This window comes from Neoarius graeffei, chromosome 9 (genome assembly GCF_027579695.1).
Source record: "Neoarius graeffei isolate fNeoGra1 chromosome 9, fNeoGra1.pri, whole genome shotgun sequence".
Classification (NCBI taxonomy): Eukaryota; Metazoa; Chordata; class Actinopteri; order Siluriformes; family Ariidae; genus Neoarius; species Neoarius graeffei.
In genome coordinates, this window is record NC_083577.1 from 83,917,608 (window position 1) to 83,931,243 (window position 13,636).

Below are 13,636 nucleotides of genomic sequence, written 5' to 3' on the forward strand. Positions count from 1 at the left end.
GGCGTCCCGGAGCTGCTGGCCAAACGCGAACGGCCGGCCAACTTCCTCCAGACGCAGAGTGCGGAAGCGCTGACGCTGTTGTTCGGGGATACGCCCCACCTGCTAGAGGACGGCCCGGCGAAGGTCCACGTAGACCGATTGGCGGGGAGCTGTAGCGCGGCCAGCTGCGCCTCGCCCGTTAGCAGGGGGAGGAGGCGCGCCGCGCACTGTTCCACCGGCCAGCCCGAGGCCTCTGCTGCCTGCTCGAAGAGCGTGATGAAGGCCTCGTGGTTGTCATGCGGGCCCATCTTAGTGAGGGTGAGGGGAGAAGGGCCCGTGGAGGTGCTGGACACCGCCGACGCGAGGAGGTGCCAGAACGCCTGTCGGTCTTCTTGCTGCGCCAGCACTAGGGCCTCGAACTGATGCTCCTGCTCCTTTCGGAGGGTGACTAGTGCCTGGTGCTGGCTCTGCTGGGCCATAGCGAGGGCGTGGACCAGGTCCGCGAAGGGGGAGGACTCCATGGGGCTGTTCTTTTTCTTGTGCTCAACCCTGGGTTTCGGCACCACTGTAGCAGTTCGTAGGGGTGGAGCACAGGAAAGACGGCAGGCCAGAACTAAGTTCCACAAGAAAAACTCTTTTTATTTAGTACTTCTCAGTAACTATTCACTCTCTCTCTCACACACACACACACACACACACATGAATCGTCAGGTCAGGGAGAGAGCTTCCTTCCTCTGCTCTCTCTCTCTCTCTCTCTCTCCTTATATAGGGCGTGGTCACTGGGGAAGACACACAAACACAGATTGACCAACATCAGGTGCAGTGATTCTGCCACTTACCTTCCCTGACTCTGCCCTCCGGTCACAGACTACTGCTTGACCACGCCCCCGCTGCCACATATACATAGAGGACATTACATGGTTGCGTGAAGATATTTAGTTTATCTTTTGAGTGGTGAATGGATATATTTTCAACATGAGAAGATAAACATATCTTTGCGCCACTGTGTAATGTTCTTTTATATTATTTGGACACCTCTACAAAAAAACAAAACACAAGTTAATCAAAAGAATTTTAATTTTGAACTGGTTCGCCATTTTGACAACGTGCGTCCAGTCAGCAGGAAAACACTGCGAGTGACGTCATCGGAGTGAAAGATCAGGAAATGTGTCCCTCAGATCCGTGATGTATTTCGTATGAAAAATGCGAGTTTTTCAACATAAGATGATAAACTTCATATTTTCAAGCCAGTGTGTGATTTTTCTGTTTATTATATCAACACATTCACACAAAGTGCCCAAATTTATCAAAACGATTCATCGAGTTCCTCACAAGTCACATATAGAGATTTATGTCACGGTTTTGGTTCTCTGTGTCCTGGATAAAGCTCAGATGAAAAATACAGGTGGTGTATTTCCCAGTAAAACACTTGTGTCCATATAATATATATTTAACAGTTATTCCATGAAATCGAGTTGTTCATGAGCTGATAGCTGATGAGGTGCATAGCACCGAGTCGGCTATAAGCTATGTACAACACGATTGAGTGGAATAACTGTTTTATTCTATCTACATTCACTGGATTTAAAGAAACAGAGCATTTTTATTTTTTGCAAATTTGATAAATAAAAACTTTATACAAAACGTCAGACAAAATGATTTCCGCTCAGGATATAAACAAACCGGCGAAATGGCAGGAGCAATTTGTGGAAAATAGAAGAGAAGAAACCTTTATTCATCACATGCACACTTCAAGCACAGTGAAATTCATCCTCTGCATTTAACCCATCTGAAGCAGTGAACACGCACGCGCGCACACAGCAGTGGGAAGCCATACCAGAGCGCCCGGGGAGCAGTCAGGGGTCAGGTACCTTGCTCAAGGGCACCTCAGCCCAAGGCCGTCCCACGTCAACCTAACTGCATGTCTTTTGGGCTGTGGGGGAAACCGGAGCACCCGGAGGAAACCCACGCAGACGCGGGGAGAACATGCAGACTCCACACAGAAAGACCCTCGCCGGCCGCTGGGCTCAAACCCGGTACCTTCTTGCTGTGAGGTGACCGTGCTAACCACTATGCCACCGTGCCACCAAATGTGGTGATAATTCTTGAAAAATCAAAAAAGATACATTCTTGCCATCAAACACTTTTTTTTTTTTTTCCATATTTTGTTGCCTTTTTTTTTTTTGCATTTTTTGGGGGTTTCTTTTTCTTGTTCTTTAGGGTTGTTGTTTTTTTAGCAGTTGCCAAACTAACTTAAAGGTGCATTACTGCCACTGGCTGGGCTGGAGTGTGCAACAGGCGCTATGGGGGGGAATTAAACTAATATTCTTTTAGCTATTTGTTTCTTTTAAATACTTGATGATTTTTGGGGTTTTGTTTTCGAGTAGAGTTTTTATTTTGTCTCCGGTTGGTTCAGCAACACGCTCCGCCATTTTGTTTTTCTCTACTCACGGTATATAAGCTGATATCCTAGTAGTACGGTAGCCAATTGGAGTACGCGATTGCTCATATCCAGTGAATGTGGATAGAATTAATTATATTAGCGAGTGTCTTTCTCACACCCAAGCTTTATATGCAATAAATGTCCTGTGTATGTAAGAATACATGATAATTATTTTTTTCTTTGGCTATTAGCTGGTTTGGACCCAATTCAGAAACTCTTCTTGGATTCCATTCGCAGCTATTCCTCAATGAGCACGTAAGTGTTTCTCATCCTGATGACTTTGTCTCCAAAGCTCACCTTCACACAGTTTAGTCATATGAACTCATCACATTATTGTGAATTAAAATAACTGTAAATGAACTTTTTGCTTGTGTGTGTGTGTGTGTGTGTGTGTGTGTGTGTGTGTGTGTGTGTGTAAAAAAAAAAAAAAAACCTGCTTCCTCCTATATCATCAGGGGAACTGGTGGTCTAATTGATGCAGACCCTGAGTACCACAAGGCCCTGGCTATGGAAATCACCAAACTAAAAAGGTTATATGGTGGTGGAGATCTGGAATCATTCCCAGAGTTTAATTTCCCTGGTGGGTCAAAGTTTTATTATAATTACCATAACCAAGCTTCGCTGTATTGCTGTTAGTCATAATGCAAATAGACACTGACAAAAAACATTGATCTTGGGATCACAGAGTTTGTGTGTTCACTGTATGAATAGATTGTGTTATTGTGGTGTTTACTTCACCAGAATTTCTCCCCTTTCAATATAAAGAAGTTGGACCTAACCCTGAGTAAACCTTACATAAGATTTAGCCTGAATAGCCCCAAGCTAACGGCTCATCCCAGTCACGCAGCTTTTATTAAAATTGTTCTTGCGTGACTGAGCTCATACAGTCTGATTGATGAAGCGTATAAACTAGTGAGCAAAAGTTAAACGACCAAACGCACGCAACCCAAGCAAACTTATTATAACTCTCTTATAATAGTATAAAATGAAATTATAAACCTAACGTGGTTTTATTCTCTAAATACCAACTTGTATTGTTGACATTTTCTGTGTGGATTGTCCGTATATCTTATGTCTGTGTTTGTATTTGAAACAATGCCTGGGTCTTTATTGAGGAATTACAAAGGCAGACATGAGTCACAGCTGGGATGTGAGGACGTGATTCACAACTCGGAGCAAATGTCAACAGCCATTTTAATGACCATGTTTTATATCTGTGAAGATTCTCAGTCATCCAGGTCATAGTAAACTGTGGGTGAACATGTTTTATGTTAAATCTCCACTTAGGTTTGTGTTACTGATCACCAGTGGTGGACAAAATACATAAATCCTGTACTTGTGTTTAAAAAAAAAAGAGAGAGATACCTTTGGTAACACTCTAGAAATAAAAGTAGAAATCTTGTACAGGTATTTACACTTCTGCTTGAGTTAATGCTGTACTGCCTTTCAGATTTTTCAAGTTTGTCATAAAAAGAATTTTCCCCAACACCCAAATGTTATTTTTGTTTAGTTGACCAAAAGCTACTGAATTCGAATCACAGACTTCCAATTTTATTATTTTTTCAAATAGAACAATTTAATGAATTTATCTCCAAGTGGCCCTAAATTCTCCGCTATCTTTTTTTTTTTCCTGTTTCACTATGACCCAATGCAAGATACTACGTCATGCATCATGTGGTGGTCTTTCCCTGTTTGTGCAAGGCATTGTCTCATCTCATCTCATTATCTCTAGACGCTTTATTCTGTCCTACAGGGTCACAGGCAAGCTGGAGCCTATCCCAGCTGACTACGGGTGAAAGGCGGGGTACACCCTGGACAAGTCGCCAGGTCATCACAGGGCTGACACATAGACACAGACAACCATTCACATTCACACCTACAGTCAATTTAGAGTCACCAGTTAACCTAACCTGCATGTCTTTGGACTGTGGGGGAAACCGGAGCACCCGGAGGAAACCCACGCGGACACTGGGAGAACATGCAAACTCCGCACAGAAAGGCCCTCGCCGGCCACGGGGCTCGAACCCGGACCTTCTTGCTGTGAGGCGACAGCGCTAACCACTACACCACTGTGCCGCCGCAAGGCATTGTGGGATACAAATTTGAAACAGGAGAGAAAAATGGAGGACACGAGTGTGAGAATGAAGTGTGAAAGACTGAGTACAGTAATGGAAAGATGGAAGAAAAGACGTTATGTTATATACGAAGGAAAGGAAATGCAGGACTAATAAATATCGGTGCTCAGCGAGCACCTCGGTTGATCAGCTATTCGTTTAGTGACAGAATGATGGAACTGTCAGTGCACGCTCAAAGGTAAACCTGTAGATGGCTGTAATGCAACACTGTGGATGCCAGCTGCTGTAAAACCCAAAAGAAGGTAAACCTGCGCATGCGCACACGGACTTCCTCTGTCTGCTTGACTGCGCGAAGCAAGCGATTTCATGCACATTATTTGCTTTAATCCCCTCAAATTAAATAACTTCCCAGCCACAGAATGGCCTGATATTTTGTGAGATATTACAGAAATAAGCATATATCACAATGACCACATTTCAGACGGAACTAAATTTCACTGATTTTATGAAGTCGAAAGGCCGTCTAGCTTTAAAGTACAAAAGTATGTTTTTTGTACTAAAATGTCAAAGATTTTTTTTAGTTACTTATGTACATGCTGATTTATTGTAGTTATTATTTTGATCATCAGTTCCTAGAGACCTCTCTGACCGCAGAACAAAACAAGAGCATACTTGTCCAATTCAGGACATGATTGAAACTGTCAGTTATGAAATCATGGATTTCAAATAATAAGGACGTTCTGGGCCAAGTTTTTTTTTTTTTTTTGTGCATGATAGTATGACAGACTTGTGAAGTTAAAATTATCCTTATTTATTTTTTGGTCTTTCTTTTCACACTTCTTTTTATTGAGTTTTACTGTAATCTACATTACAAAATAACTGCACTTGTAAATTATACATTAGGAATATGGAGTAACATGAACAATGAGACAAAAGAGTATAAAACACATACGACAGAACAAAAAGAAACAAAAGAAAATACTAGCTTAGTATGACTGTCATTTCACAGGTCAACCAGATCAAATGAACAGTGTAGTCCACATTCTAAGGTTTTTACACTGTTAAAGTACAGAGTGCCCTTGGCCCCATACACCAAGAATAGAGATAAGAGTGACAATTTAATAAAAAAAAAATTTAACTTGGAATTGCAAGGAAATCCAGTTGCTTAGCATAAGAGAAAAAAGGGGTCCACATTGCCCAAAATGTATTCACAGACACCTTCAGTGTACGTTTGATTTGTTATCCCCCGCTGGCTGAAAGGCCCAAAGGGGGATTATGTTGTGGCGACGTCTGTCCGTCCGGTTGTCCATCCCAGGAAGAGTACTCACCTTCTGACATCAACTCCTCTCACAATTTTTGGAGGAATTTCACGAAACTTGGCAGGAACTTTTTCTCTCTGTGCTTCCACGGAAGGCATTTTCTGCTCTCCCTCTCCCTCCTTTTTTCCCTGCTTGTGCTTCTGTGTTTTGTCTCGTCTGCTGTACTTTTTGAAGAGACTCTCCCTGCATTACTTTCTAAACTAAAAAAAGCATGGAATTGATAAACTGGTCTCCTAACGAAATTGACACAGTTTTCTCGACGAGAAGTTTGGGTTCGGGGGAACCCGTCTGTCCTGCTGGAATGTTTGCGGCTGGTTACACGATGGACGCGTGGGAGCGGTGGTGGGTCATGTGCCTGGCGATTCTTTCTGTGGAGGACGTTGAAGATATCTACCTATTCGGAACCATGATTACAAGACTTTTGCTGATTGGATTAGGCATTGCCCTGGTATATCAAGGAAATCAGACAACGGTGACAGCTGTTCAAAGCCCCACAAAGCTGCCCGATATGATTGGAGTGGTGGGCAAAGCTGTTGGCACTCAGACTGTGGACATTCAGAACTTTAACCACAAAATGGTTGTTATCTCGGAGCAGCTTTCAGCTTTGCAAGGAATACGTTTTTCGGAGATCAATTTGAATAGAATGGACAGATATGGATGAGTGGTGTGGACGTGCAAAGACTGCGTCTGGAAAGACCAAACAATTCATATCTTATCGACATTCGGCGCCCTGAGACAGCACCGGCCTGGGTTCAGGCCTTTGCTGAGGCAACATTTCCCCCTGAAGGTCACTGCCGGGAGACACTCTCGCATTCCTTGCATTCCTTCTCTAACTTTCCGCAGTCGCCATTTTTACCCCCAGAGTGACAAGCGGGTGCGTGACCAGCGCCTTCATGGCTGCAGGAGCGGACGGCTGCTTGCTTGCGCTGGATTACCTCCTCAAGTCCCGTGTTTAAAGTGTACTTGTGTTGTTGCTTGGGTTATTGTGTGCTTGTGCGGAGGTTTTTAAATGCTCCCACACTGTACTCCTGACAGGAGCATAGTGTGGGGGTGTTCTTTTTTCCTCATCTTTCCTCATGTTACTACTGTTTCTCTTTTCTTTTATCCCTGTCTTCCTGTCCTGTTCCCCCTCTGTAAGGGCAGGTTGATGGCCAATTTCACTGGCAACAGTGACAATAAAGGGTTCATTCATTCATTCATTCAGGATCCTTTGTTATATGTTGGTAATACGCATATTGCAATTTCGTTAAATTGGGTCACATTTTACTAGAGTTACAGCCCTTGATTAACAAAATTATACTTTGACAATTTCATGAGTGTGTTTTCCTTCTGAAATCAACTCCTCTCACAATTTTAGGAGGAATTTCACCATACTTGGCAAAAGGCATTGTTATATGTCGGTAGTGCGCATATTGTTTTGTTTAATTCGGTTGCATTTTACCAGAGTTACGGCCCTTGATTAACAATCTTGTACTTTCACAATTTCATGAAGGTGTGCTCGCCTTCTGACATCAACTCCTCTCACAATTTTTGGATGAATTTCTTGAAGCTTGGCAAAAGGCCTTGTTATATGACAGTAATGCGCATATTACGATTTAATTTCGTTTGTGAAAATTTTCCAGAGTTTTGACCCTTGATTAAATAATTTGTACTTTGACAATTTCATGAGGGTGTATGTTCTTCTGAAATCAACTCCTCTCACAATTTGTGGAGGAATTTCACCAAACTTGACAAAAGGCTTTGTTATATGACGGTTATATGCATATTGAAATTTTGTTTAATTTGGGCAAATTTTCCCAGAGTTATGCCCTTGATTATTAACAAACTTGTACTTTGGCAATTTCATCAATGTGTGCTTGCTTTCTGAAATCAACTTCCCTCACAATTTTTGGAGGAATTTCATGTAGTTTGGCAAAAAGTTATTATCCCCCACTGGCTGAAAGGCCCAAAGGGGGATTATCTTGTGGCGATGTCTGTCTGTCCCAGGAAGGGTACTCACTTTCTGAAATCAACTCCTCTCACAATTTTTGGAGGAATTTCACAAAACTTGACAGGATTCTTTGTTATAGGTCAGTAATGCGCATATTGCAATTTCGTTCAATTCAGTCACATTTTACCAGAGTTATGGCAGAGTTGCCAGGGGGGATTATTGTGCTCTCAGAGCACTCTTGTTCCAACCTGATGCAATTTGAAATGTCTTTAATCTAAATAGCATGGGATGGAGGTGGCAGAGATTTCCATCTGAGAGAAATTTGTTGTCTCGCCAACAAATTTAGTCTTTTTTTTTATTATTATACCAACACAAGGGCAGCACGGTGGTGTAGTGGTTAGCGCTGTCACCTCACAGCAAGAAGGTCTGGGTTTGAGCCCTGTGGCCGGCGAGGGCCTTTCTGTGCGGAGTTTGCATGTTCTCCCCGTGTCCGCGTGGGTTTCCTCCGGGTGCTCCGGTTTCCCCCACAGTCCAAAGACATGCAGGTTAGGTTAACTGGTGACTCTAAATTGACCGTAGGTGTGAATGTGAGTGTGAATGGTTGTCTGTGTCTCTGTCAGCCCTGTGATGACCTGGCGACTTGTCCAGGGTGTACCCCGCCTCTCGCCCATAGTCAGCTGGGATAGGCTCCAGCTTGCCTGAGACCCTGTAGAACAGGATAAAGCGGCTAGAGATAATGAGATGAGATACCAACACAAACGCTGTACGATATAACAAAACAAATCAATGACAGTAGATGAAGACAGTCGTGCATTGACCTTGAATACAAGCTATTTAATGAATCGAGGGAAGAAGTAGATTTTTAAAGTGCAAATTAAATCCTTAAGTGATTTATACAGTATCAGTGATTTTGTAGTGTATATATATACGCTGTACCAGTCAAAAGTTTGTACACCCCTACTCCTTCATAGGTTTTTCTGTATTACCGTTTTCTACACTGCAGAATAATACTGAAGACACCAAAACTCTGAAACAACACCTGGAACACACATGGAACTGTGCGATAGTGGTTTGTTTTTTTTTTTGTTTTTTTTTTAAAAAAGAATTGATTCTTCAAAGTAGCCACTGTTTAACAGCCCCTTTTTTTAACTTCCTTTCTCTTTTTCTCTTTCTTCCCCTCCCCTATTCTTTTTTCCCCCTTCCTGTTCCTTTCTTTTTTTTTATACCCCCGCTCCAAAGGAGGGGGGTATACTGGTTTACCTCTGTCCGTCCATATTTCCATCTGTCCAAAACACCCTTTTTCTCAGCAACCACAGATCATAGCCACTTGGTACCAAACTTCAGCTTGGGGTTCTATACCGTGTTTACCGTTTTCAGGTCTGTCACACATCGGCTTCCTGTTTACCGACTGAATGTATTTACAAAACATATAGCGTGGATTTACAAAATTTTGGTAACACTTCTCAACAACTACAAATCACAACTGCTTGATATTTGGTACCGAGCTTCAGCTTGGGGTTCTATACCGTGCTTACCGTTTTCAGGTCTGTCGCACATTGACTTCCTGTTTACCGACTGCATGTATTTACGAAACATATAGGGTGGATTTTGACACTATTTTATGTAGCAAAATGTGATTTCAAAATGACAGTTTACCAGGATGCTATTTGAAATCCCTGGGGAGAACACTGCCCTTTACTTACTTGTTTCAGGGTTAATTATTTGTTGAAGTCAACATTCATAATAAGTGTCCTATTCCTTCGATCGCTTGCGTTCTGATATAAGCAAGAGCGGGGAGATACGCAAGTGAGCAGTAGCTCACAGTTGATCTTGTTCTTCCTTTTCTTGCACACACAGCCTACAGGAATGACAGACTGTATAAGAAATGAGGATATAAAAAATTAGAACAGCAGAAATAAAAGAGCAATGACAAAAAAAGACAAAGTAGGAATGAGAAGCCAAAAACATTTTTAAAAAATTCTTTTTTTTTTTACAGTGGCATTCGGTAACATGTTTACCTGCTGAAATGTGCTAATAAAACAAACTGTAAGAGTAAAAACTCAATTAATTGCAGTATGCATAAAAGAGGTTTGCCAGAAATGTATGCATTTCATCGGTTTGTTTATAAAGGCGTACTTAAATAAATAAATTGCATTTTAGCAGTAAATTAATCTGTTTGGTTCAGTTTGAAAGTGCATCATATTCAGATATTTGAGCCAATCTAGGTTTTTTTCCTACTTCAGAGTGATTGAGATATATATATATATATATATAAGTAGAAAAGGAAGTAAAAGGAGGATTTTCTGCTTTAATGAAGTGGAGCAAATATATAAATTCTGCAAACATGAAATACTTTAATAAAGTACAGATACAAATTTTTAGGTAATAAGCACAGGAATGAAATGCATGTACGTTTATTACTGTCCACCACTGCTGATCCCTATGATCCATGTAAGGTTTTAAGTTTAAAATTAAATAACGCAGAAGCTAATAAACTGCATTGCAATTGGTGAGTAATTTTATAATTTATGTACAATTTTGCATAGCCTTTTAACTTGTGTCCTTAATAAATGATAATGATAATTATATTGGTTGTATTTTAGGAGGATCAGCCAAGCATGAAATAAATATGAACACAAAGCTACCAAACACGTGATCAAGTGGGATAATGTGTTTCTAAAGTTAATAGTAAGCCTGAGCCCAGTGTCTGTTAAGGCTTTAATTAAAATGACTTTCTTTTTAATTACAGAACCAAAGCTGGATGAAGTTTCTACCAAGTAAACAACATTTTTCACACCATTACGCCATCTTGTGCTTCGGTCTGGGACAAATACGATGACCCTGGTTGCTCTTTGTGCCATATATTTTGGGGACTGTGAAGCCATTCCAGCATTCGCATAACAAGTGTCTGTTTGTACCTGTGTCAAATTACAGGTTGGGAGGACATTTATATAATATTTGTGAAATATGCACTTATAATCTGCATTTTTGCCAGGCTTCTATGAGTAGAGAACAAATTGAATAAATATATCCATATGTCGTTTTTTTTTTTTGTTTGTTTGTTTGTTTGTTTGTTTTTGGTGTGTGTGCGCGCACGCGTCTGCAGTTTGCACTGTGGGTGACACGGTGATGTAGTGGTTAGCACTGTTGCCTCACAGCAAGAAGGTTCTGGGTTCGAGCCCAGGAGCCAACGGGGGCCTTTCTGTGTGGAGTTTGTATGTTCTCCCCATGTCTGCGTGGGTTTCCTCCGGGTGCTCCAGTTTCCCCCACGGTCCATTAGGAGACATGTGGTTAGGTTAATACGGGGCAGCCATGGCCTGAAGGTTGGGCCGAAGTGCCCTTGAGCAAGGGCACTGAACCCACAACTGCTCCCTGGGTGTTAGAGCATAGCTGCTCTGTGTGTGTGTGTTCACTGCTTCAGATGGGTTAAATGCAGAGGTTAAATTTCACTTGTGCACTTGTGATAAATAAAGGCCTCTTGGCTTGTGTGTGTGTGGGGGGGCTGGATGTGGATCTTTTCTGAAAATTTGTGGAAAATAAATTTTTTTCTGATGTTCTTCCTTCCTTGTCATTACCTAGTGTAATAAACAGGGTTCCCATGGGTCATGGAATTTTTAAAATTCTATTCCAGACATAGAAAGTCAAGGGATTTTTATTGTGTTTTGGGCCAAGTCATTTGACATCAGGGAATTTTGTTTGTAACATGTTTAAATTTTAGTTGCCATTTTGGCAAAATGGCAGTATTTTCCATGCAGTGTTTCACTAGGTTTAAACAGCAAAAACTAACTTTTGGACTGAAACCATCCGTGAATTTATAAATAAAGCTCGCAAATTGATGGGTGTAAAATACAGTGGCTGTTTTTTGTCTGCTCAGCTTCAAAGAGGCCTGTTTTTCTGTTCATTATATGTCACGGAAATTCAGCTTTTTAGTCAGTAAGTCAGGGAACTTGACATTTGACCCTGACTTCAAATCAAGTTTTATTTGTATAGTGCTTTTAACAACAGACATTGTTGCAAAGCAGCTTTACAGAATTTTAATGACTTTTTAAATATGAGCTAATTTTATCCCTAATCTATCCCCAATGATCAAGCCTGTGACGATGGTGGCAAGGAAAAACTCCCTCAGATGACATGAGGAAGAAACCTTGAGAGGAACCAGACTCAAAAGGGAACCCATCCTCATTTGGGTGATAACAGATAGCGTGATTATAACATGTTTAACAGTTTTAACATGAAGTCTGTTTCATTGATGGAAACTTGAGTGCAAAATTGTTCATGACAACTGCAGTCCTAAAGTTAGCAAGTCAACTAAAGTCCTCAGCCATAAAAGCATTACTGTAAGTGTCCAGAGCGTCTTCCAAGTGTGACTTTCATCTGTCCATATGGGGCCGTCCTCCACAGGAGTGCTGTGATGAGACTCCAACCAGACATAGGGCATCAGGATGGATCAGGCAGGTCCGAGGAGCAGAAGAGGTCAGCATCTCGATCTCAGGATTGACATGTAACTCGGGGGGGACACAGGTTGTTAGGTATGCCCAATGTCACCTGATGAGTAGGAACAGTATACATTTTGCGCCGAATGCAAGCAGGGACTCTGGTAAAACTAACTCTCATCTCATCTCTCATTATCTCTAGCCACTTTATCCTGTTCTACAGGGTCGCAGGCAAGCTGGAGCCTATCCCAGCTGACGACGGGCGAAAGGCAGGGTACACCCTGGACAAGTCGCCAGGTCGTCACAGGGCTGACACATAGATACAGACAACCATTCACACCTACGGTCGATTTAGAGTCACCAGTTAACCTAACCTGCATGTCTTTGGACTGTGGGGGAAACCGGAGCACCTGGAGGAAACCCACGCGGACATGCAAACTCCGCACAGAAAGGCCCTCGCCGGCCACGGGGCTTGAACCCGGACCTTCTTGCTGTGAGGCAACAGCGCTAACCACTACACCACTGTGCTGCCCCGCAAAACTAACTATGACAGCATAACTAAAAGGGGAGAGCCAGAAGGTAACACAGGCATGAGGGAGCCCCGGGACATAAAACAGCAGCCAGCCACTACACCGTGAACAAACTCGAGTGAGCAAGCGAGTGAGGGGCTGACAGCATCCATACATCCCAGTTTACCAAAACACTCTATGTCTGAGGACCCTCCAGATCTACTCATTTACCTCAAACACTATTAACAAAAGGCTTGACTAAACAGATATGTTTTCAGCCAAGACTTAAACACTGAGACTGTCTGAGTCCCAAACACTACTTGGAAGGCTGTTCGATAACTGTGGGGCTTTGTAAAAAAAAAAAAAAGGGCTCTACCCCCTGATGTAGCCTTTACTATACGAGGTACCAGCAGATAGCCTACACCTTTTGATCTAACTCTCCAGGGGTCCACTCTTCAAGTGGGACCCCTGAATAAAAGTTTGATTTTATTTTAGGTTCCCATTGATCCTTTGGTGCACTGAAATGGTCAGATCTTCAGATTTGCTTCATATTAAAAAGAAGAAGCCTTTATTTGTCTCGTATCCATTACAGCACAGTGAAATTCTTTTCTTCACATATCTCAGATTGTTAGGAAGTTGCAGATCAGGGCACAGGGTCAGCCATGATACTGCACTCTGAGAGCACAGACCATTAAGGGCCTTGCTTAAGGGTTCAATAACACAAAGCTTTAACTGTTGAGCCACCACTATTAACATTAGTGAATAGATTAACTTATTTTGAAGCAAACAGGATATTGTTAAATTGAAAGCTATAGACCATAGAATACGATACACTAACAGTTACAGTACACTTACAATACTTTAGTATGTATACCTAGCTGATATAGGTACTTCTATTAGAAATTAACAATATATTCAGGGTTCATCTTATCGGATACAGTACATCGA

At 41.9% G+C, this 13,636-nt stretch overlaps 1 protein-coding gene across 1 annotated transcript in view; it reads left to right on the forward strand.

The window, feature by feature from the left end:
- Window positions 1–11,306, forward strand: part of si:ch211-140m22.7 (uncharacterized protein LOC570370 homolog) — a 33,359-nt gene extending 22,053 nt beyond the window's left edge. The window contains exons 5-7 of the mRNA XM_060930398.1: window positions 2,614–2,677; window positions 2,878–3,002; window positions 10,496–11,306. Of these exons, the coding sequence (XP_060786381.1) occupies window positions 2,614–2,677; window positions 2,878–3,002; window positions 10,496–10,527 (221 nt within the window). The 3' untranslated portion in view covers window positions 10,528–11,306. The remainder of the gene's footprint in view (window positions 1–2,613; window positions 2,678–2,877; window positions 3,003–10,495) is intronic.
- Window positions 11,307–13,636: the final 2,330 nt, after the last annotated feature.